This window comes from Antechinus flavipes, chromosome 3 (genome assembly GCF_016432865.1).
Source record: "Antechinus flavipes isolate AdamAnt ecotype Samford, QLD, Australia chromosome 3, AdamAnt_v2, whole genome shotgun sequence".
Lineage (NCBI taxonomy): Eukaryota > Metazoa > Chordata > Mammalia > Dasyuromorphia > Dasyuridae > Antechinus > Antechinus flavipes.
Window position 1 is genome coordinate 241,370,918 of NC_067400.1, and position 24,874 is coordinate 241,395,791.

General features: G+C 35.8%; 1 protein-coding gene across 2 annotated transcripts in view; it reads left to right on the plus strand.

The window, feature by feature from the left end:
* The window catches only part of PRDM15 (PR/SET domain 15), a 139,291-nt gene that overhangs the window by 59,063 nt on the left and 55,354 nt on the right, over positions 1 to 24,874 (plus strand). For both annotated transcript variants that reach the window (XM_051984763.1, XM_051984762.1), the window contains 5 exons: positions 11,602 to 11,780; positions 12,147 to 12,241; positions 13,245 to 13,332; positions 19,622 to 19,789; positions 22,543 to 22,637. In XM_051984763.1, the coding sequence (XP_051840723.1) occupies positions 11,602 to 11,780; positions 12,147 to 12,241; positions 13,245 to 13,332; positions 19,622 to 19,789; positions 22,543 to 22,637 (625 nt within the window). The remainder of the gene's footprint in view (positions 1 to 11,601; positions 11,781 to 12,146; positions 12,242 to 13,244; positions 13,333 to 19,621; positions 19,790 to 22,542; positions 22,638 to 24,874) is intronic.

Here is a 24,874-nt window from a genome sequence, read left to right on the forward strand (position 1 = left end):
AAATCCCAAATGCCTTCCAGAAACAAATAAGTCATCCTTTTAGTACCAATATTTATCCTGACATATGACTATGAGCCATGAAACATAATCTCTGAAGAATTAAAAATAGCCATCAAGAGTGAAATAATGTCATCAAAGAAGTGTGTGAATGAAAAATTGAGTTGGTCATGTTGCAAAGAGCAGGCATAATTGAAAATCCGTTCCTATGCTTGATAATATTAAGAGAAATTGAGGAAGGCAGTCTCACATTGGATGGAGTCTATATGACAAATTTATGGGAGGGCATAAAAAAAGAGACAGTCACGTATGGATTGCCTCATCAACTTCCACTTATATTTGACCCAGGCTCCATGATGGAGATATAAAATAATTAACCTTATTTTAGGGAATACTTTTATTGATTACACTACAGATCCATTTGAGGATTTAACTACTTTTTAAAAAAAATTCAGTGACAGTAGAAGAAGTAGAGCCTAAATGACAGAGTAGAAGAAAGAAGTTCTGTGAGCTTCTCTGTACTTCCAGCTTCTTCAAATATATCTAGAAAATGAAGCAGACTTTTTTTTTTTTATGGTGGCAAGGAATTGTAAATTGAGTGGATATCCATCAACTGGGGAATGGCTGAATAATTTATGATATATGAATGTAATAGAATACTATTATTAAGAAATAATGGACAGGTTGATTTCAGGAAAGCCTAGAAATACTTAAATGAGCTAACAGTGAATGAAGTTAAGAGAACCAGGAGGACATGTGATGATCAACTATGATAAACTTAGCTTTTTTTCAGCAATGAGGTGATTCCAGATACACTTCGGATGGAAAATGCTATCTGCATCCAGAGAGAGAATTATGGACACTGGGGGCAGATTGAAGCATACTATTTTCACCTTTTATTGTTTGTTTGCTTTTTCCTCATCTTCCCCCCTCCCCCTGCTTTTGGTCTGATTTTTCTTTTGCAACGTGAGAAATTTGGAAATATGTTTAAAATGATTGTACATGTACAACCCATATCAGATTACTTGCTTTCTTGGAGAGGTGGTAGAATGGGAGGGAGCAAGAAAAATTTTGGAACTCAAAATGAATATTGAAAATTATCTTTACATATAATTGTAAAAAATAAAATATTATTGAGAAAAATAAAAAGAAAATGAAGCAGACTAAATCCTGATTGGGAAATCCAAGCCCCGTTTGACATCAGGAGAAAGATGAAAAACTTTGTGGATACTGGGGATAAGTGTAGGCATGAATAGGTCATTCAGAACATTCTGACCCAAAGAGAGTCTGCATACGAGGACAAGAGGTCTAGATCTAGCATAGTGGGGCCTAAATCTGTGCAGTATGCAGGAATAGATTTTACCAGAAGACTTTCATCCCCCCATACTTGAACTACTGTAGTAGCCTGCTGATTGGCCTATCATAAGTCTCTCCTTACTTCAGTTTATCCTAGATATTCAGCCATCAAAGGGATTTTCCTAAAGCATGGGTCTGACCTACCCAACCCCCATACTCAAGAAACTCTAGAGGCTTCCTATTACCTCCAGGTTCAAATACAAAATTCTCTCATTTGGCATTCATGTCCTTTATAACCATCTACCTCCGACACCATTTCAGTCTTCTTATACCTTAAATTCCCTATATAGTCTTCACATTAGGACTTAGTGACCTATTTGCTACTATTCTTACACTAAGACATTTCACTTAACTCTGGACATTTTCTCTGGCTTTTCCCCATTACTGAAATGCTGTCGCTCCTCATGTCTGCCTCCTGGTTTGCATGGTTTCCTTCCAGTCTCAGTTAAAATCTCATGCTCTACAAGAAGTCTCTCCCAATCCCTCTTGATTTATTTATTTATTTATTTTTACTATTATTTATTTCTAGTTTATTCTGAATATAGTTTGTATATATTTGTTTGCATGTTGTTTCATCTATAGGGCTGTTTTTTACTTTTTTGGAGGGTGGGGGTATCCCTCATACTTAGTATTATGCTTGGCTCATAACATGTATTTAATAAATCATTATTGATTAACTGATTGACTGACTCACTATACAATTCAGTCATAGATCCAAGATGAACTGGAGAGTGGATCTATGCCTAGGGAAAGACAATCCAGAGTAACGAAAAATTCCTGGCCCTTATGTTAAAGGGCAGGTCAATTCTTTGAGAGCCTCCACAGCTGTGGATCATAACATCTGAAGGAGTTGCAGGGTAGCCTTTGTTGACACAGGTGTTGTGGACTGGGAATGAGATAAATTGGAGGCAGAGAAAAGAGGGTAGAGGTCAGACAACACAAGGGCCTCTCAGTCAAGAGGTCAGAGACTGCCTCTCAGTCTCCTTATATCATCTTCTCACAAGAAGAGATCCATTCTGCAGGTCTGGGTTGGATCTCGAGCATCCATTGCCAAATGGCTCCCTGTATGACAACAGCAATAGACCAAGCAAGGAAGACATTCAAAAGCAAACAACAGCTATGTGGCTTAGACCTGGATGTGGACCTGAAAGTAGATTTAAGTTCTAGCTTCCACCCTAGTGTGAAGCTGGTAGCAGAATGAACCAGGCAAAAATTCCAGAGCAAAGTGAAACTTATAGAACTGCCATTCTGAATCAGCTGAGCTTTCCAGCTGGCTGATGGTGGCTGAATCTGACAGTAGTATTCTAGAACTCCATAGTCCTGCGAGACTTACATGAACTGATGCTAAGTGAAATGAGCAAAACCAGGAGATCATTATATACCTCAACAACGATACTGTTTGAGGATGTATTCTGATGGAAGTGGATCTCTTCGATAAAGAGAGTTAATTCAGATCAAAGATGGACAGAAGCAGCTATACCCAAAGAAAGAACACTGGGAAATGAATATAAACTGCTTGCATTTTAGTTTTTCTTCCCGAGTTATTTCTACCTTCTGAATTCAATTCTCCCTGTGCAACAAGAAAACTGTTCAGTTCTGCACACATATATTGTATCTAGGATATACTGTAACCTATTCAACATGTAAAGGATTGCTTGCCATCTGGGGGAGGGGGTGGAGGGAGGGAGGAGAAAAATCGGAACAGAAGTGAGTGCAAGGGATAATGCTGTAAAAAATTACCCTGGCATGGGTTCTATTAAGAAAAAGTTATTTAAAAAAATAGAACTCCATAGTCCCATTGCTCACACTAAAACTTTAGTCAGCAGGCAGAATTTCAGCTTTTCTTTGGATCAGACAACTATGTAAGCAATGAAAGTTTTTAGGTTTGCAGCCTGATAATGTTCCTGAAATCCTATAATGTAGGTTTTTTTGACTCCTGGACCAGAGTTCTATCATTGTACTACTTTTAAAAGGCTGATTTGATCTGATTGAATGTCAGATGAGGAAAGTTGAGGCCTTGAAAATGCTGAGGTTATGAACCTGAAAAGAGAGAAGGATGGTGGTGCTTTCAATAGAAATAGAGAATTTTGGAAGAGTGGAGCATTTAGAGGGAAAAATAATTAGTTCATTTTGGATAGAGTAAGTTTAAGCTTTTTCTTGGATATCATATTTGAACTATACAGTAGGCTACTGGTAATACTGAATTGAAACTTAGAAGTTAGATTAGGGCTGAATTATAAATAGAAAGACTTCTGTAGTTGTCTAAACTAATGAAGTTACTAAGAGAAAATGTATAGGGAAAAGAGAAGCAGTCCTAGGACAGAATCTTGAAGAATCCATTTCTCTAACATATAGCCTATAGTTTCAGAGATATACTATGGATGCTGAGACTGCAAAAAGATTTATAAAAAGAGACAGATTAGATGAGAGAATAATGGCAGGAAAACAAAGAAAAGGAGAGGGTGATAAACAGTGTAATATACAACAGATAAGAGGATGATGACTGAAAAAAGGCCATCAATTTTGTCAGTTCCGATTGTTGTTTAGTAAGAATATTTTCAGTTGAATGATGAAATTGGAAGTTAGATCGCAAAGAACTAAGGAGAGAATGAGAACAGAGGAAGTAGGAGCAGCAAGTATAGACAACCTTTTCCAAGGAGTTTGTATGATAAATGAAGATATAAAAGATAGCTAAATATGATGTCTACTGAGGGTTTGTTTTTGGTTTTTTAAAGGATGCAGGAGGTGAGCATATTTGAACACAGTAGGGGAAGAACCAGATGATAGGGAGAGATTGTTTTCTTTTTTTTATTTTTTATTAAAGCTTTTTATTTACAAAACATGCATGAGTAATTTTTCAACATTGACCCTTGCAAAGTCTTCTGTTCCAAATTATCTCCTTCTTCCCCCCACCCTCTTCCCTAGAGGGCAGATAATCTAATATATGTTAAATATGTTAAATCCAACATATGTATACATATTTATACTGTTATCTTGCTGCACAAGAAAAATTGAATCAAGAAGGAAAAAAAAGCTGGGAAAAAAAACAAAATGCAAGCAAACAACAACAGAAAATGAGAATAATATGTTGTGGTCCACACTCAGCTCCCATAGTCCTCTCTTTGGGTGTAGAGAGCTCTCTTCATCACTGACTAATTGAAATTGGTTTGAATCATCTCATTTTTGAGAAGAGCCACATCCATCAGAATTGATCATCATATATAGTCTTGTTGTGGCTGTGTATAATGATCTCCTGGTTCTGCTCATTTCACTTAGCATCAGTTCATGTAAGTCTCTCCAAGCCTTTCTGAAATCATCCTCTTGGTCATTTCCTAAGAACAATAATATTCCATAACATTCATATACCATAACTTATTCAGCCATTCTCCAATTGATGGGCATCCACTCAATTTCCAGTTTCTAGCCACTACAGAGAGGGCTGCCACAAACAGTTTTGCATATGTGGGTCCCTTTCCCTCCTTTAAGATTTCTTCGGGATATAAGTCCAATAGAAACATGCTGGGTCAGAGAGATTGTTTTCAAGAAAGGAAAGGATGAATGAAGATACAGTATGCTGGAGAAATGAGAAGGCAATGACATTGAGTACATGTGTGTGGTTTAGTCTTGGAGGAAATTGCTGTTTCTTTATCAGAAACTGAAGTTTTGAGATAAAGAGAAAGAGTTCACATTAATTGGCCTTAATTTTTTTCAATAAAGTAAGAGAGTATTTACAGCTTCAGGATAAAGAGGAGAAGAAGGTGTGAGGATTGAAGAAAGAAGAGTTTTAAAATGTTTGGGGGGAGGAGAAGATAAGAACTCAATTAGGGAGGAATAAAAAGAATGCCTTGTTGCGGTAAAGGATAAACTTATCTTGAATAAAATTACTTTTGTAATTAATTTACTCAATCACATTGTTGTGAGACTTCCAGCTGCAGTCTTCAGGTTGCAAACAGTAGTGGGGAAACTGGATGATAAATCTAGAACCAACATTTGGCAAAAGATCAATGATGATAGAAGTTAGGAATTTAGGATGTGAGAACACCGTATTGAAATGGCTATGATGTTGAGATTGTATTTCTGAGACCATAACCCTCCACTCACTCATTTTTGGGTAACAGTGAGATCTAGCGTGTAATCCATATTTGTGGCTGTAGTGAAGTGAAAAATTTAAGTCATGTGATTGAAGGAGACAGGATTTGGGAGGCTAGGGAGTTTGCGTGATCATCTATGTTGATATTACAGTCCCCTAATATAAAGGCAGGGCAGATATGTGGCAAAGTGAAGAGAACACAGAGTCTAGAGTTAAGAAGATGAGTTCAAATCTGGCCTCAGATACTTGCTAGCTATGTGACTCTGGGCAAGTCACTTAACCCTGTTTCCTTCAGTTTTCCCCAGAAAACATAGATCTCCTACCCTAATGAAAATAAAAACCCTCAAGAAAAATTAAATTAAAATAAAGAGAGAGAGAGAGAAATAGAGAATGCTTTGATCTGTATTTAGACATAATCATTTCCTTCTCTGGATATGGATATGATTTTTCATCATAAGTCCTTCAGAGTAGTTGTGGATGATTGTACTACTGAGAATAACCAAGTTATTTTATAGTTGGTCATCTCAGAACATTTATTACTTTGTATACAGTATATTTCACTTTGTTCATGGAGGATTTTCCAGGTTTGTTTTGTTTTTTTCCTGAAAGCATCCTGCTCATCATTTCCTAGAGAACAATAATATTCAATCAGAGAATTTTTTTACAATTACTATTGCTAATTGTATTATCCCCTCCGTTTATTCTCACTTCCTTTCACCTTGTCCCTCCTCAAAAGTGTTTTGCTACTGACTACTCCCTCCCACAATATACCCTCTCTTTTATCACTCTTCCCCCTTTCCTATCCCATTCTCCTATCTCCTGCAAATATAAATTTCTGCACCCCTATTAATTATACATGTTATTTCCTATTTGACCCAATTCTGATGAGAGTTAGGTTCACTTAGTCATCCTCTTCTCCCTCTCTTCCCCTTCACTATAAAAGCTTTTTCTTACCTTTTTTTTTATGGCAAATAATTTAATCATTCCACTTTTCTCTTTCCCTTTCTCCCAGGACATTACTCTCTCACCCTTTAATTTCATCATTTTTTTTTAAAAGATACTATTCCTTCATATTCAATTCACACCCATGCCCTCTGTCTATGTATACTGATTCTAACTGCCATAATAATGATAACATTCTAATGAATTACAAGTATCATCCTCCCATGTAGGAATATAAACAGATAAACCTTATTAAGTCCCTTATAAGATCACTTTCCTGATTACCTCCTTATGCTTTTCCAGAGGCCTGTATTTGAAAGTCAGAGTTTCCATTCAGCTCTGGTCTTTTAATAACAAATGCTTGAAAATCCTCTGCTGCATTGAATGACCACCTTTTTCTCTGAAGGATTATACTCAGTTTTGCTTGGTAGATGATTCTTCGTTGCAATTCTAGTTCAACTGCTCTCCAGAATGAATATCTGATAACTCTTTTAAAGGGTGAGATGGAGAAAAGGGAAGCATTTTCTGGAGGACCTGGATAGCCATTCTCAAAACAATCAGCTGGGTTGGTCAGGGTAAGGTATTACATTATGGTCTCATGGTGCCTCTCTTTATCTTAGGCAGGAAGGCAGGGTTGGGACTTAGGTAAGGACTCGTGATGTGAACTAAAGGAAGCCAGAGAATTTTGGTGGCAAGAATTTTTTTTTGCCTAATTGTGTCTTGGGTAGTTTTACATAAATGGTTTATTCCCTAAAGAAGATTAAACTGGGAGTGGAGGTAGGAAGAGTCATTGGGACTCCTATTCCAGGACTCTTCTAGCTTTGTTTTAAGGCAGTCTGTCCCTTTTTCTCATACTCAATGAGGCTTCTGCCTAGCATGATAAGGAAGTCGAGAATGTCAAGGAATACAAGTGTAGTTAACTTGGGAGAAAATAAGGAGATAAAGACGCTCCTGGACAAGGACAAAGAAGTAAAAAAAATATGGGAGGAGGCCTTGAACATCATGCCTTTTTCTTGGGATTCTTAGTGATTCTGGATTTGAAGAGGGAATATCCTGGTTGCACTTTTCAATCCCTCAGCACAGGAAGGTGTGTTTTAAATATATCTGATTCACTACATAGAATTCCCAATCCCTCTATTTTTGTCCACCTGCATTTTTGATTTCTTTCACAGGTTAATTGTACATTATTTCAAAGTCCAATTCTTCTTGTGCAGCAAAATAACTGTATGAACATGTATAAATATATTGCATTTAACATATACTTTAACATATTTAACATGTATTGGTCTACCTGCCATCTGGAGGAGGGGAGGGGGAGGGAGGAAGGAAAAAGTTGGAACAAAAGGTTTTGCAGTTGTCAATGCTGAAAAATTACTCATGCATATATCTTGTAAATAAAAAGCTATAATAAAAAAAAATAAAGTATATCTGGTTCCTAGGTTTTTTGAATATAGTTTTGGAAACATTCTACTGGACTGAGAGTAGCTCCCTAGGAATGCCAAAAATTCAGGAAAAGACTTAGAGGTATTTCTTTTAAACTCAAATTTATCTATCAGAGTGAGGTGGGTGGAAGGAGCAGGGGCAGTGTCCATGCATTTCTATCCCAGGACAGACAGAAAAGGAGGCACTAGTTAAAGTTTTAAAAGTGTACAGTCATGGTCATTGGTCCCCCTAATGCCACAGTATCCCAGATTGGTAAGAATACCCATTTCCTAGAAGGAGCAGGTTAGGAGATATGTTATACTTCCCTGGGAGTGTGGAGGGCTGAGGATGCAGGTAGATCCAATAGCTGGCCGAGTTAAGGCTCTTTGCTACCATTGCTTTTAGTCTAATATTGTAGAGGGCGGGAACTCTGAAAAGGTGTACTTAAATCTAGGTCAGCAAGGTACTTATAGCTAAGCGTATACTTAGTACTTACTATGATGATGTAATGGTTTGCTCAGAGTGTTGTAGTGATATAATTGGACTGAGGTATTTAAGGGAGTCTCAGAGATAGAACATGCTCTCAGCCACCTACAAAAGGGAAGATGCCAGATGCCAGATGCCATCTTTGACCAGCCACATGGCAGCTGTCCTGCCCCTTTCACTCCTCCACTAAAGACCAAGGATTCAGGCTGATCCCGAGGTCCTCCAGAGAGCTAGTCCGGACATTACATAATATAATATGCGAAAGGAGTCTTCCCCCATGATCACAAAAGAGGGGAGTAAGATCACTCAGGGAAGCACAGGGATGAGCCTTCTGAATGGAGATGAGTTGGCACAATCCCTAAGGCAAATAATCCAGCAGGACCTGCCTTCTTAAACTCAGCATTTCCAAATAGTTACTTTGTCTAATGTTACAACCAGTGTACCATGCAAATTTTTCTGAATAGGATCTGTTTCTCCACAAAGAAGGCCCACTCTGGCCTGAAGTATTCAGGGCAATAACTGTAGGTTGTTCTGTTTTCCAGGCTATAAAGATCAAATGGAAAATGGGAAAGGTGATGATATTTTAATTGCTGTGCTTGCTATCAGCTCACTTGTGCTCACCAAACTAGCCAACTGGGCTTTCTAGCTAGGCAGAGATTTGGGATTGAGGGGAGTCCTAGATTCTACCATTTGCCCTATCCCAGTCCCCCTTGCTCAGTTGAGACCCCAGGATTAAATAGTTATAATAACTAATCCACTTCTTTCTTATCTGAGCCTGATTTTCAAGTCTAGTAAAAAATTTTTCTGGGGAATAGCTGAATAGGTAACCATTCAGTGAGTAACTACTGGGTCTACTAGAAAGTCCTCTCTTTATCAGCGAGCTGCTTCATCCTCTACTTACTTGTGAACTCTCCAAACTGTCCAACCAGCCTGAGTTGGGTATTATTGCCCAGCTGTGATTGCTTGGAAGTGTGGGCTCTCTTTACTGTGTGACATATGTCTTCAGCTAGTAAGGTCCACACAATTGTGCCCTATCACTGTTATAGTTCTCTAACAAGTTTACAGTCTCTTGAGGGTTTCTTGGAGTTGGAGTGAAGTATTTGGGGATACTCTTGAAGAGATGCTTAGCCACCTCATATCAGTGATGATGGGGTTTTTATCCTTTAGGACTAAAGTTGTGACAATAATGGCCCCAGTCCTGGGGCATTTTGCTAAAAGGAGACAAGCATGTGTTTTGCTGCAGGGAGCCATAGCCTGTGACGGATCTCATGTGATCTTGAGTATAGTGAAGGAGTTGTGGCAATGACCAGTGGGATTAAACTGAAGGAATCCTAGATGCATGATGACTATGATAAGAGAATGGTCTTTTGGGCTAATCTCAGGCACTGCCGGGCCAGGTAATGGTTCATGCATGGGGTTCACACAATACACCACCTCACTTAACCTCAGTTAGTTAACAGCAAAAGAATAGAAAAATACAAGCAAGGCCAAACTCTTCGAGCATAGAATGGTACCTTTCAGCATAGAATATTACCTTCCCAGTGTTCTCAGCCAACTCTGGAAGCTATTCCAGAAGCTGCTAAAGAAGCCTCTCTTGTTTTCTGCCAGTACCACATCACATCTTGTCTTCAGCTTACATAAGATTAAAACAAGTCTACTTTGTTAATTATAGCTCTTTATTGTGTGCTGCTCAGTGGGGAAATTGGAGCAATGGTTAAGAATGAAAGCAAAAGGGAATGGAGTAAGCAGGGCCCTTACCTGTCAGAGTTGCAGAGGAAGGTGAAAGAGAGGTGACAAGAGTCAGCTGGTTTGCAAAAGGAAAGAGTGTGGGGGGTGTTGTTACAGATTTCATTGAAAATTTCTGGTATGAAATAAGAGAAGCCTGTGAATTTTGGCTGTGGGGAACTTTTGCACCTGGTCATAGTTCTAGTAGGTTTGGCAATTTCTGTGGGAGAGAGATGTATTCCAGAAGCACAGTGGACTATTGGATCACTGGGACTACTTTTTAGGAATTTCTCTTGTCTTCATTTTAAGGCAAACTCTTCCTTTTTTTGTGTGTGTTATTCTCTAAAATTAGAATGCTCAGTTCCTAATCTATTCTGATTTCTAATTATTGAAATCCTACCCATTCTTCGAGATCCTATTTAAATACTATTTGTTCCAAGCAGCCTTCATTGTATCTACAATAGAATTTGTTCATTCCTTCTCATATTCTCTCTTATTATAATTATTTATATATTTGAATTATTTTTCCTACCAGATTGTAATCTCTATTAAAAACAACAGCAACAATTCTTGTATTTTGTCTAGTACCTTTTTACCTCATAGGACCATTAGTAAATATTTGTGAACAAGTGAGGAGAAGCACAAACATTAAAAAAAAAATTAAAATTTAAGTTTAAAAGGCCAGTCAGTTATTATTCATTATTAAATTCCTACAGTATGCCAAGCACTGTGCAGGGGACTGATGATACAAAGAGAAAAATGAAACAGTCTCACATCTCTGAGAGCTTATATATTGTAAATAATAATAGTAATATTTAACATTTATATAGTAGTGCCAAGAACTGTGCTAAATGCTTTACAATTAATAATCTCATTTGATTCTACGAGAACCTTAGGAGGGAGGTGCTATTATGCTATTATTATCATCTCTATTTTACACTTGACGAAACCAAGACAGACAGATTGACGGAAGGCTCCGCATCACACAGCTAAGTGTGATAGAACTCAGATCTTCCTGACTCTGGGTCCAGCATCCTATCCACTGTGATACCTAGTTATCATAACAGCAGTACTGTATGTTTGTATAGTAACTCAATAATTAATCATAGATTTCATGGATGCATTGTTGATAATACATTTAACTCAACTTGAATTACACTGAAGATTTTGCTGTGTGTATATTCCTGGGGGGGAGGAGGGGAGGAGAGGAGTATGTATGGGTGTGTGTTGGGAGGTGGTTTCAAAGAGAAAAGAGCTTTCATCTTTCCTAATTTTTAGCAAAATGATAAGGAATATTAAAAATGTGACACTTTAATATAAAGAATTTCAATTTATGAGAAAACATAATTTGTAATTATCCTTTATTAACCTTCTCTTTTCCACCCAACTTTTTTTGTTTTATAGCTATAAAGCTGTGCTTAACTGTTATGGATGTGGAGTCTTCTCTGTTAATCCAGAATCTATGTTAATTCTTATTTTTACAACTATCTTGATTATTTTTCCTGGTTTGTTCAATGACCAGCATGATTTGCTTAGCTTCCCAGATTATTTATGTGACCTTTTTAAATTTTCTAATTTGACAGGTTTACTCATCATCAGAATACTATATCCCTCAAGCGAAGTTTAATTCTTTCTAGCAGACATGGTATCCGAAGAAAGCTAATCAAACAGCTTGGGGAGCACAAACGGGTCTATCAGTGCAATATTTGTAGTAAAATTTTTCAGAACAGCAGCAACCTCAGTAGACACATCCGTTCTCATGGTGAGTTTATATTTGACACTATGCCAAATTACTAGTCTTCACACAACTTAGCATATTGAAAAAAAGAATCCAAATGATATTAATGTGTTACCATTTCTTGGGCTTCTTTTTAATAAAATGTTCTTTGTAATCTTTTTATGGCTGCTATAGATAGTTGGAGAGCATATTTCTTTATAACTTAAGACATATATAAGATCAAGAGTGTGGGTGAGGGAAAGGAGGGAAGAGAGAGGAAGAGAAAAGGAAAGAGACACCCTAATATTTAGAGGGGCTTCTAAATCCTTTTTCAAGTGATCTGGATGCTGTTTGAATTATTTACTTCCATGTCTAAATTGTCATAAAAAAAAATGTCGGTTGAATCCTCAGGTGATAAGCTATTTAAATGTGAAGAATGTGCAAAATTGTTTAGCCGAAAAGAAAGCCTAAAGCAGCATGTTTCATATAAGCACAGCAGAAATGAGGTGAGTGGTAAATACTTATTGAAAAAAGGTAATTAGCTCTGAAATTATTACTGGGAAAAAAAGATTTGTATGAGAACTTAGAAAATGCTATTAATGCATTAAAGTTACTAAAATAATATTAAAGGATGAAGCAACTGGATAGATGAGGAAGATTGAAAGATTTCCAAGATGAAAATAGATTCAATAATATTAATCTATTTTATTATAATATTAAATTAATTGAGACATTATTTGCTAAAAAAATAAAATGTTCTTTGTAGGATTATTTCATCAGGAGGAATAAAAATGTATGTTGCATTTGAGAGGAAAATAGAAGGGGAAAATGGGGAAAATAATGGCATTCAAAAAAAGGAAAAACTTAGAATACAAAAGCAGTTGATGTTTGTTTCAAAGATGTCTTAATTGCAATTAAATAAATGTATGAATTTGTATTATATGCCAGATACTGTATTAAGTACTCTATAAAAATGATTTCAAATTCAAATAGAAACTGGGATGCAAGTTTGACATCTACTCTAGAGAATATAAAATTAATTAGATATGATTCCTGTCTTTTATTAATAGAAATTAGTTATTCAAGCAATCATAATTAAAAATTAAATATGAAATCTTAGTGCTTTCATATAATATGGAATTTAGTGCTATAGGAACTCTTCATGGAAGAAATGGCATCAGGTTTCATAAATGAGTGATTAAAGAATTGAGAGGAAAAGGTATTGCAGGCAAAGGAAACATTGTAAGAAAAAATGCAGATACTGGAAAGTAGGGTAAGTAGTGATTAATCTAGTTTAGCTGTAATATAGAATATATGAAGTGGAGTATTGGATGATATGGTTGGGAAAATAGGATAAAGCCAAATTAATTGAATATATTGAGTGAAATAGATACTTACGGGCCCAATTAAAGATTTCCTTTTGAAAAGTGTGAACAAATGCTAATTGTCCATTTTTATTTTGGTTTATTCTTTTTCATTTTACTGAATGTGTTTTCAATTTGAAAATAGATTGATAGTGAATACAGATATAGGTGTGGAACTTGTGAGAAGTCTTTTCGAATAGAGAGTGCACTGGAATTTCACAACTGTAGAACAGGTAAGAACAATTCTCTTAAGTGATGTGGAAGTTAACTGGCAAAAATTGAAATAAACTTAGATAATAAATTTTTCATATCAATACTTTTTAGAAAAGCAGTATATCTTTTACTACAGTCATTCATTTTACATGATTTCACATGCATTCACAATATCTTGACATATTATTTAATTTTTCATTATGAAACTCTACTTTTTTTCACATTGGATATTAAATGTACCTATAATCTATTTTTTCCAAGTCTACCCTTGATTTCAATGAAATTTGTCAGGCAAGTTTCCAGGCCACTGAAACATGTCTGTAATGGGCTGAGGCTTGAGTTGATGCACTGAGGTCCCAAGCACATGAGGCTAAATAGTAATTGGACCATACTCTATTAATATATAAGCTTGGAGAAAGAATGGCCCCCACCCACTCTTTGTGCAAGTCCTGATGTGTTGTATAGGAAATGACAATTTTGGTGGGTGGAGGCAGGGGAGTGGAAAATTCTTTCTCCAAGCTTATATATTAATAGAGTATGGTCCAATTACTATTTAGCCTCATGTGCTTGGGACCTCAGTGCATCAACTCAAGCCTCAGCCCATTACACATCTCTCTCTGAATTTCTTGGATAAATTTCTTAACTTTTCATAATATGTAGTATGGTGCAAAGATATATTATAGTTTCCAACTAGAAGTTTCTATATTTCTTAGCTATAATGGACCTAATTATACATATAATTGGACTTTTGGACAATCAACCATTTAACCCTAGGTAAATCATGCAGACTCTCAATTCTCTAAGAGATTTCTAAAACTACCAATTGAGGAATGTTTACTAATCTTCATTGTTAGAAAAGTCCCACATTGGGACTTTATTAAATTATAGCTCTATTTAAAAACACACATACTAACACAACTAATTATGTGACTCTCAAAAAATGTATTTGACCACCCTGAGCCTGAATCAAAACTTTTTTTAAAAATTCAATTTGATTTGTTTCAGTTAAATCTTTTTTCCTCTCCTCCCTCCGTTTCTTTTCCTAGGGAAAACACATTTTATTAGGGAAACCAGTAACCAGGGGAAAGTTGATTCACGAGAAAGAGAACTATAACCAATAGAACAAAACTTAATCTAGAAAGTAATACGATGCTAAAGTCAGAACAAGACTTGGAACTTCCAAGCTCATTCACTAGTCAATAATTCAACTCAGGATGTAAAAAAAGTGGGTAATCTTAAAAGAGTTTTAGAAAAGGAGGAAAAAATGAACAGTCACTCAGCATCACTCCAATTTATAACAAATAATAACAATATAACAATATATTATAGATATAATTGAATGAATAGAGAATCTTCTCATCTTTTCCTGAAGATTGTTCCTTTAATCATTCCTTCTCTCTAATTTTCAGTTTCTCTCGATCTGATTAATTTCCCACTTCTTACAAACATGTTCATGATAATGCCATCATTTTTTTTTAACCCCATCATTTTGTAAAAAGAATTCCCAAGACACTGCTACTGTTTCTCTTCTCCCTTTCTTAGTTAAAGTTCTAATTTAAAAAATGTCATTGCTCATTGCTTCTATTTCTTCTCTTTCATTCTTCAATCCTTTGCAACTAGGCTTCTGATTTTATCAATCAATTAAAGCTTCTCTCTCCAAAGTTACCAGATGCCAAATTTGATGGTCTTTTTTCAGGCTTATCCCTCTTGTTCTCAGAATTTGACACAAATGACCATTGTCTGTTCTTGGATATTTTCTCTTATTTGTGTTTTTGTGCACTACTGTCTCCCAGTTCTCCAGTATGTCAAGCTATTCTTTTCAAGTCTCCAGTATCCTTTGATGGTTCATTGTCTATATCACACACCAAATATAGGTGTACCCAAAGATTTTGTCTTTGACCTTATTCTCTCTCTGCTCCATTGGTAATTTCATCATTTCACATGGCTTTAATTATTGGTATGCTTATAGTTCTCAGGTAATAAAATCTTAGTGCCTCTCTTGAGCTTTTGTTGTACCTCTGCAGCTGCTCATAAGAAATTACAAATTGAATATATTTTACATATAACATCTCTAAAACAGAATTCATTATCTTTCACTCCTAACCTGTCCATCTTCTAAATTAACCTATTTCTGTTCAGGGCACTGTCATTCTTGTAATTTTGCAATATCATTGCGATCCTCAATTCTTTATTTTCCCTTACTCCAACGATGTAATCAGTTGCCAAGTATTTTTGTTTTTGTCTCTACAATGTCTCCTTTCAGGATTCACACAGTTATTACTCTGGTTCAAGCCCTCGTCACCTCTATCATAGTGTTTTTTGTTTTTTTTTTTAAAGTGGTCTGCTTGACTATCCCACATTAGTTTAGGTTTCAAAACTGAAGAGAAAATGGAAAAAATTATATTTGATAAATACATGGAGAAAACTGATTTCATTTATTGGAGAATGTACTTTTAAAATGAGCTATTTGTGGAATGTTTACCAAAAAAATGATCATTTTAGGAATATGAAGAAAGAATATTCAGAAAAACAAATTTTAATGATCACTTGTACATCTCATAATACAATTAGAATAATAATAGTAAAAATATACTCAAAATATTCAGGCCTAAATGCAGCCTAAAAATTATTTAATTAAAAATGATTTGTCAAAAGTCCAAATATATAAGCAATTAAAATTATATTAAAGATGATAATAATGGAATAAGTTAAAATTATGAAATTGAATGTCTCTTTGGCAAAGTTGAAGTAAGAAAGGGAGACATTTAGGCTGCTTATTATGTTTCCAGCAGTTATTAGAGTGGTAATATAGCAAAATACCATAGAACTATACAACTAGCTATAACTTGGTTATAAAAAAATAAAAAGATAGGAGAAAAGTTACTGGCAATCCTGAGATTGAAATAACTCAATTTCTGGAGAATAAGTACTAGAAATATTAATACAAATACAAATAGAGTTCTTGCTTACATTCTAATGAGCCAAGTGGGTGGGTAGAGGATAACATGTGAAAGGAGTGGTGACTAGAGTAGTATATTTTGGTCTGGAAAGTCACAGGGATAGTGAGCAGAGATGTAAGAGGGTTTGTTAACACTATGCCTTTCCAGAAACAATGGAAGTATTTATTTAATTACTCTTCCCAGAAAAAGAGGTCAAAAAGATAGTGGCATTTAATGACTATTGTCCCTTGCAAGAAAATGTCTGGGTGAGGCAGGACTTTGGAGTCCGCTAGATAATCACGAACCATTGCTAGTCCAGGACTGTACAGCTCTGAAGTGGGAGTTGCTACTGCAGCAGTCAGCATTCAGCAGCCAGCAGTGGTGGTGGTGCTGGCAGTGCAGTATGGTTGCATATAATTGGAGAGGGCTGCAGGGAAGAAAGATGGAGAGACTCTCTTTTTCTTACCAATCAGGGCAGTAGGCTCTCAGACAGTAGTCACAGCCGCAGCTGTAGTAGGAACGTGGCATGATTGAAATATGTGAAACGGAAACATGGTTAGGAGGACAGTTAATCATTGTTAAGTAACAGGAGTTACAATTACAGCTAAATTCATTTATATTCCTTTTGGAATTTCTATTGGTTTTCATTTGTATGCTCAATTTTGTTATCATATGTGGTCGTATGTGAGAGGCAGCATGGAGAAGTAGAGAGAGATCTGACCTGGGAGGCAGGACAGCCTCTTTCAAGTCCAGCATCTGACAAACATTGCCTGAGCAAGTCAGTTAATATCTCAATGTCCAGACCAGGCTCTAAAGTTGCAGAACAGCTGCTGATCTGTAGTAGTACAAGGGGTTTCCTGTTAATTAGTTAACATATATTAAGTATCGATTATGTGCTAGATATTAAGTGCTGGGAATACAGCAAAATAATCTCTGTTCTCATGGAGCTTACATTTTAAAATAGGGAAGATAACTTGCAAACAAATCTATATGTGCAAAGCAAGCGATATACAAGATAAATAAACAACAGGGAAGGCACTGAAATGGAGAGGGGTTATGACAGGCTTCTTGTAAGGTGGAATTTAGGGAGGTTAGTAGTTGGAATAGAAGAAGGAGAGCATTCCTCCAGAGAGGAATTCAACCAGAGAAAATTCTCTGATTCTGATGATGGTGGTAATGATGGTGGCAGCATCAGGAGAGAAAGTGTATATTTAGGAGCTGTTGAAATCAACAGGCCTTGGCAACAGCTTGGATATAAGAGGGACAGAGTATGTGTGTGAAAGATAATGAGGAATCCAGTATGACTCGTAGATCGTGAGTCTGAAGGACTGAAAGAATGGGGTTGCCCTCTACAGAAGTAGAGATGGTATTTAGGAGAAAGATAGTTCTGTTTTGGACATAGAATTTAAGATGTAGTTTGAGATATCTAAAAGGCAGTTGGAGATAGGAGATTGAAGGTAGCAGAGAGCTTGTGGTGGGAAAGGTAGATTTGAGAACTATCAGCATAGAGATAGTTATTAAAATCCATGGGAACTGCTGAGATCACCAAGGTGGTGTAGGTGTAGAAGGAGAAGAGAAGATGGTCCAGGACAGAACCCAGAGGGATATCTGCAGTTAGACGTGTGATCTGAAAGAGGATCCAGCAGAGGAGATGGAAAAAGAGCAGTCAGACAGGTAGGAGGAAAATCAGGAAAGATTGGTGTCCCAAGAAGCTGGAGAGAAGAGATAGTCAAGTAGGAGACAGTGATCACAGGTGTCAAAGGAAATGAAGACTGAGAAAAGGCTGTTGGCTTATGGTGCCTAAGAGATCATGAGTAACTTTGGAGTTTCAGCAGTTTCAGTGGAATGAAAAGGTCGAGTCAGAAAAGATCGAGTCAGATTGTACACTTGATCAAAGAAATGCAGATTAAGACAACTCTGATACCACTACGTACCTGTCAGATTGGCTAAAATGACAGGAAAAGATAATGACAAATGTTGGAGGGATGTGGGAAAACCGGGACACTGATGTATTGTTGGTGGAATTGTGAACACATCCAGCCATTCTGGAGAGCAATTTGGAACTATGCTCAAAAAGTTATCAAACTATGCATACCCTTTAATCCAGCAGTGCTACTACTGGGCTTATACCCCAAAGAGATACTAAAGAAGGGAAAGGGACCTGTATGTGCCAAAATGTTTGTGGCAGCCCTGTTTGTAGTGGCCAGAAACTGGAAACTGAATGGATGCCCATCAGTTAGAGAATGGCTGAATAAGTTATGGCATATAAAGATGTCCGATTGTAAGGGATTAAGAATAGAATAAGAAAAGAGAAGGTGGAAGCAGCTATTATAGATAGCCTTTTCAAGATGCTTGGCTACAAAGGGCAAAAGAGATAAAGGATACTAGATAATGGAGATGGATCAAGTACAGGTTTTTTTCCCGTATGGGAAAACATGATATATATTTGTCAGCAGAAGGAAATGAATCAGTCGACAAGCAGAGTTTGAAATAAGTGAAAAAGTGGGCATGACAGAAGGGGCAATCTGTTGAACAGAAGGGGATGGAGTTTGCTCAACAAAGAATTCTCTATACAGATGGATTCACAGGCCTCCTCCCATGAAAAATGCTTCATTCACTTGAATAAAATGGTAGAAGTCACAAATAAACTTGCATTAAAAACAAAATGGTATATATACTGATTAGAGCTAAGAAATGAGAACTAAAAAACAATAGTAAAAAAAATGTATAATTAGTAAAAGAATATCAGTAATTATCATCCAAAAAAATAATATGGCTATATATTAAAATACATATGAATACATATAATATATAAAATGTATATGTATATTAAAACTAACATCTTTTGAAGTGGGGTTCATAATTGATAAATGTACAAGTTTACAAACATAGAATACAGTCATTTAGTTTCCCCTATCTCCTATGTCCAGCCATGTGGACTATTGTTAAACAGGAAAATTAATACTTCTTTTGGCAATTTTTCTCTAGTCTAATATTAAAAGCTACAAAAGAGCAATTTTCTTCAGAGAACAATGCCATTTTTTGCTTTGGAGAGCTACTTTCAAAGGAGGAACTTCCCACATGTTACAGCTGTCATTATTTTTTAATTATTTAATTGAGATAGGATAGATATTTTTAGATAAGACTGCTTTGGGGTTTTTTAGTTATTAAATTTATTGGTGCAGATTAAATTTTTAAATGTAAATTTTTGGCTTCTGGGAATACTCATCCTATGCTCTTTTTCTGATGATTTCTTGCCTTTCCTTCCTGATATTATCATTACAGATGAATGTAGTAGCTGTGAAAAAGTTATATATATTTTTGCTAAAATGTATTACTGTTTGAAACATTTTTTTTTCCCTTTGGGCAGATGAGAAGACATTCCAGTGTGAAATGTGTTTCAGATTCTTTTCTACCAATAGTAACCTCTCTAAACATAAGAAAAAGCATGGTGATAAGAAATTTTCTTGTGAGGTATGCAATAAAATGTTCTACCGGAAGGATGTCATGCTGGATCACCAAAGGAGACACTTGGAAGGTGAGTACATTTGGAGTGATTACTTCTTCCATTATTTTCTTTTGCAATGTTATATTATTCTTAAAAATAACTTGAAAAAATCTCTTATCCAGTCCTCTGTACTTAGAAATAGACAGTATTAAATATCAATTTCTTTAAGAAGCTTGGAGTAGAAAAAATTACATGTGGATATTTAAGATGCCAAGTGCCACAGAATCATTCCAGTGAAACAATTATATTAATGCTGTTTAAGAAAAAGATGAAATAGTGTTTAGTCATATTTTGATGTATTAGGTATGAATATGAAGTAAATAATACATAGTAACAATGGTAGAAAAAGTTTTATGATATGAAAAATTTTTATTGTATTAATTTTACTAAAATGCCATTTTGAAAACTTATGATGAAACTATACTTTCCAAATTGCTTAGCCAATAGACATCCTTAGCAAGGATTTAAAGATTTTTTTTCAAAAAGTGAACAATGATTACCTTACATCTATTCTGTATATATTTTATATTTCTAGTTATTTATTTATATATTGTACCTCCCATTGAAATGTATGCTTCCTGATTACAGAGACAGCTTTGGCCTTTCTTTGTATCCCCAGAACTTAGAACTGTTAATCCTTAACAAATTCCTGTTGACTGATGGACTGACTTATGGTCTATTTCTGTTCCTATCATTAAAAGAAAATCATTTTCTCCAAAGTTACCAATAATCTCTTTATTATTAAATATGGCGACATTTCTCATTGCTTATTCTTCTCGATTTCTCTATAGTATTTGATGCTGTTAACCCTTCCTTCTGGATTCTTTCTTACTCCTAAATTTTAATGACATTGCATTATTGTGATTCTATTACTTTTTGTCTGGCTGATCCTTCTCAGTCTTTGCAGAATTATCATGTCTTACTTGAGTATGCACCACAGGGCTCCAACTTTTGTAATTTCTTCTCTCTCTATGCTCTCTTAACAGTTCCCATGGACTCCACTAGCATCTCTATACAGATGAATCCCACATCTACGTACAGAGCTCTCATGTCTTTCCTGAGGTCTAGTCCCTTGTCTCAAACTGTCTGCTGGGCATCTTCACTTGGTTATTTTATAACCATCTTAAACTTGTCCAAAATAGAACTCATTATTTTTCCCCTTAAATCCACTTATGATTCCTAACTCCTTATTCTAATTGCTTATGTTCACAACTCTGATGTTTCACTCTTACTTGTCCCACATAGCTAATGAATTACCAAGTCTTGTTTATGCTATCTCTATAAAATCTCTCCTTTTTATTCCTTTTCTCTATACTCATGCCACAACCAGTCTAGTCAGGCTCTAATCACATTTCACTTGAATTATTGTCATAACTTCCTAATTGATCTCTTTCTTCTCCAATCTATTTTCTTTACAGTTGTCAAATTGATATTACTAAAGTATGGATCTGAATTAGTGTTTCTTCTGCTCACATAGCTAATATAGCTTCTTTTTTTGTTTCCAGGTTTAAGTATAAAATCTTATGTTTGATTTTTAAAGCTCTTCCTTATCTGACTCTAGCTTACCTTTCTAGACTGATTACATATTTCCTCACTCTCATACACTCTGCATGCTAGCCATTTGCAGTTCATTATATGCGATACTTCATGTCCTGCCTCTGTGCTTTTGCAAAGGCTATTTCCCCCTTCCCTTTCTATCCCCCATGACTGGAATGGTCTCCCTTTTCACTTCTGCATTTTAGAGTTCCAGCTGCATTCAAGACACAACTCTAGAGGCTCATCTTAGTTCTCCTAGTTGTTAATGACTCAGCCCTCTTCCATCCCAACAAAATCTCTTTATATTTATTTTGCCTTTTTTTTTTTTTTTTTGGTTGAGGCAATTGGACTTAAGTAACTTGCCCAGGGTCACACAGCTAGGAAATGTTACATGTCTGAGACCAGATTTGAACTCAGGTCCTCCTGACTTCAGCACTGCTGCTCTATCCACTGCACCACCTAGCTGCCGCTGCCCCTATTTTGCTTTTTTTAATTTAAAAAATATTTTGTCTTTATATCACTTGTGTTTCTGCTTGTATTCGTTCCCTAACTCCTCCTGTCTCTCAATCCCTTATTTAAAAAAAAAAAACAGGAGGAAAAAAGTTTTCTTAACTAAGTTAACATGACAGAAAAGTTTGACATCATATATAGTATCCTATATCCATCATCTCATCCAACAGGGAAGTTATCTTCCTCATCCCTTTTTGGAGGCCAAACTTGATCATTATAATTTTGCAGCATTCAGGTTCGATTGTTTAGTTATTCTTTATATTTACATTGTAATAGTTATTGTGTCTTATCATCTTCCTGGTTCTGTTTTTGAATAATTTTTGCATCATCAGTAAGCATGTTATACCTTCCAAGAAAAATGTAAACTTCTTTAAAGCAAGTACTGTATTACTTTTCTATTTGTATATCCAGGACCTAGCCCAGTGCTACATATAAGCAAATGCTTGTAAGTACTTGTTGAGTGATTGAGATCCAAGTCACATGTTTGAAAAAAACAAACACCATACTATCTTAGACACAATGTTTGTTTTCCAGTAACAATGGGGGTTTTCCCTGTCAGATAATCAAAATAGAAACCAGTACAGGGGTATTATTTAGTTTACTGTATAAAGCATGATTATATAATAAATAACAGTTAATGACATTCAACACTTGCAGTGGGAACTTCCATTGTGCTGAATGTAAAAACTGATTTTTTTTTTCCTCTTTTGGTTGGGGGTGGTGTTTGACAATTTAAGGAGTCAGGCGTGTGAAGAGAGAAGAGTTTGAAACCAGTGGAGAAAGTGTGGTCCGATATAAGAAGGAACCCTCAGGATGCCCTGTATGTGGAAAGGTAATAATTTATCATTGACTTAAGAAAATATGGAGATTTTAACTTAATCTTTTATTTACTGAAGATTATTTTACTCAAGAAATAGGAACTAAAACTAGAAATTTCAGTCTTAAAGCACTGAAAAATCAATTTTAAAATTTATATAAATAATAGACACAATAAAATTGATGTTTTATGAGAGTGGTTAATAATCTTTTTTTGAATAATTTAAATGACAAGACTTTTTTTCCAATCTTTTTTGTTTTGATCTTTTTGCTTACGGGTAAAGTGTATATTCTGAAAGAAGCAAGTTTTTCTGCTTTTTCTCCCCTGAGCATAAGTTCATTTTCTCTATTTTTAACTACTTCTCTATCATTTCCCCCTGCCTTTTTTGAAGTCTTTGAAAAGTAATCCATTGTATCCATAATGGAGAGTCAAAATAAAAAGTATAGAGACAGAAATTAAAAGTTTATTTAGTTGGTCTTTTTACTCACCTTTAAATGTTTGTCTTTTTCTGTGACATTAAACTAAGTGTCAGACTAGGATAGAAAGAGAAATTGGCACTAACAGTTGTATCCATATCTTGAGTGCTTTAAGAGCATTTACTGAAATGCTCTTTCCACCAGTACAAAATCCACACCCATCCCAATTTCTCAGAACCACATGGCATGCAAGGACCTATAGAAGCCCAAAATGGCAGTGACAGAGTAGTAAGGTGTTCCTGGACCAAGCCAAGAACTCTAGGAACTTGGTCCAAAAGTCACAGAGCCACAGTGGCAGTAATGCAAAAGCTCTTTGACAAGTGAAGGAAATTTAGGACAAAGCCTCAGAGAAGGGGTCCTACAAATACTGCCAAGTCTTTGATCCAGAAAAAATCCTATATATTCATACAACATATAATATTAATTTCACCTTTTGTGGTAGCAAAAAACTAGAACCAAAGGTAGATATCCATTGATTAGGAAATAAATGAACATTCTAAGGTATGATTGTAACATGAAATATTGTTCTATTATTTTTAAAATATAAAAAATTTAGAGAATTGTGTGAAGGGTTGTACTCCATTATATAGTCTAAAATAAGTGGAAGCCAGAATAAATATAAACAGCACTAAAATTCCTGCACTGAAATGAAGCAGAGAGGCCTCCAAGGGAGAGTTGTATGGGAGGTGGCATGAACAAAGCTGGTGAAGCCATCACTGCCTCTCCTTGGACATCAGTAAAAAACTCTGTAGCAGTGTCCTCCAGGGGGATAGCCATGTCTTCAGGCAGGCCTTTCCCCCTATCTTACAGGGGAGTAAATCCCAATGGAGACAAATACCAGTCTGGTTGCTGTGCCTCTTCTGTTGTAGCTGCTACCTCTTTACCAGTCATAATTCTTTTTTTTTTTTTTTGCTGAGGCAATTGGGGTTAAGTGATTTGCCCAGGGAACACAGCGAGGAAATGTTAAGTATATGAGATCAGATTTGAACTCAGGTCCTCCTGACTTGAGTAGTCATCTAGCTGCCCCCATAATTCTTAAAGATTCAGAAAGAAAAGTTCTTCTTGAGAAAGCCCTTTGCAGTATTAAATAGAAATGGATGTGTTTTTTAATCACTTGAAACAAAATCCAAGAGGTTGTATTTGAGCATCTGCTTTATGTTTTTTCAATTCTCCAGCCAGGTTGTATTACTTGGTATTTGAACCACAGGACTCTACCTCCTAAGGCCTAGCATAATGGAGAGAGTGCTAACCTTAAGAGCCACAAGGACTTGGGTTCAAATTCCTCCTCAAACATTTCTTAGGCAAAGCAAGACATTTAGCATCTCTTGGCCTCAGTTTGTCATCTGTATAATAAGGGGGTTAGACTAGTTCTTAAGTTTCTTGTAAATCCACGTCTGCAATACTCTAATCACTGATCTTTCTATCTACCCTGTAGTCAAACATTTGTATACAGTTGTCTCCCTCTTTAGAATGTAAGCTTCATGCAAATAAGAACTGTCCCACTTTTCTGTTTTGCTCTCCAGTGTGCTTTATGTAATCAGTGCTTAATAATTTTTTTTCATTCATTTACTCAGTAACATAAATGAAAGCAGTAAAGAAGAACTGGATTCTTAAATAATTATGATAACTGATTTTGATCTCAGAGTAAATCATATCTAACCCTTCTCTGAGACTTGAGAATCTGTGGATATGGCCACACCTCTTGGTTTTGGTTTTATTTAAGTGATTTTCTTAACATGAAGGAGTCAGTAGGGTGGGATGGGGTGGGTGACAATG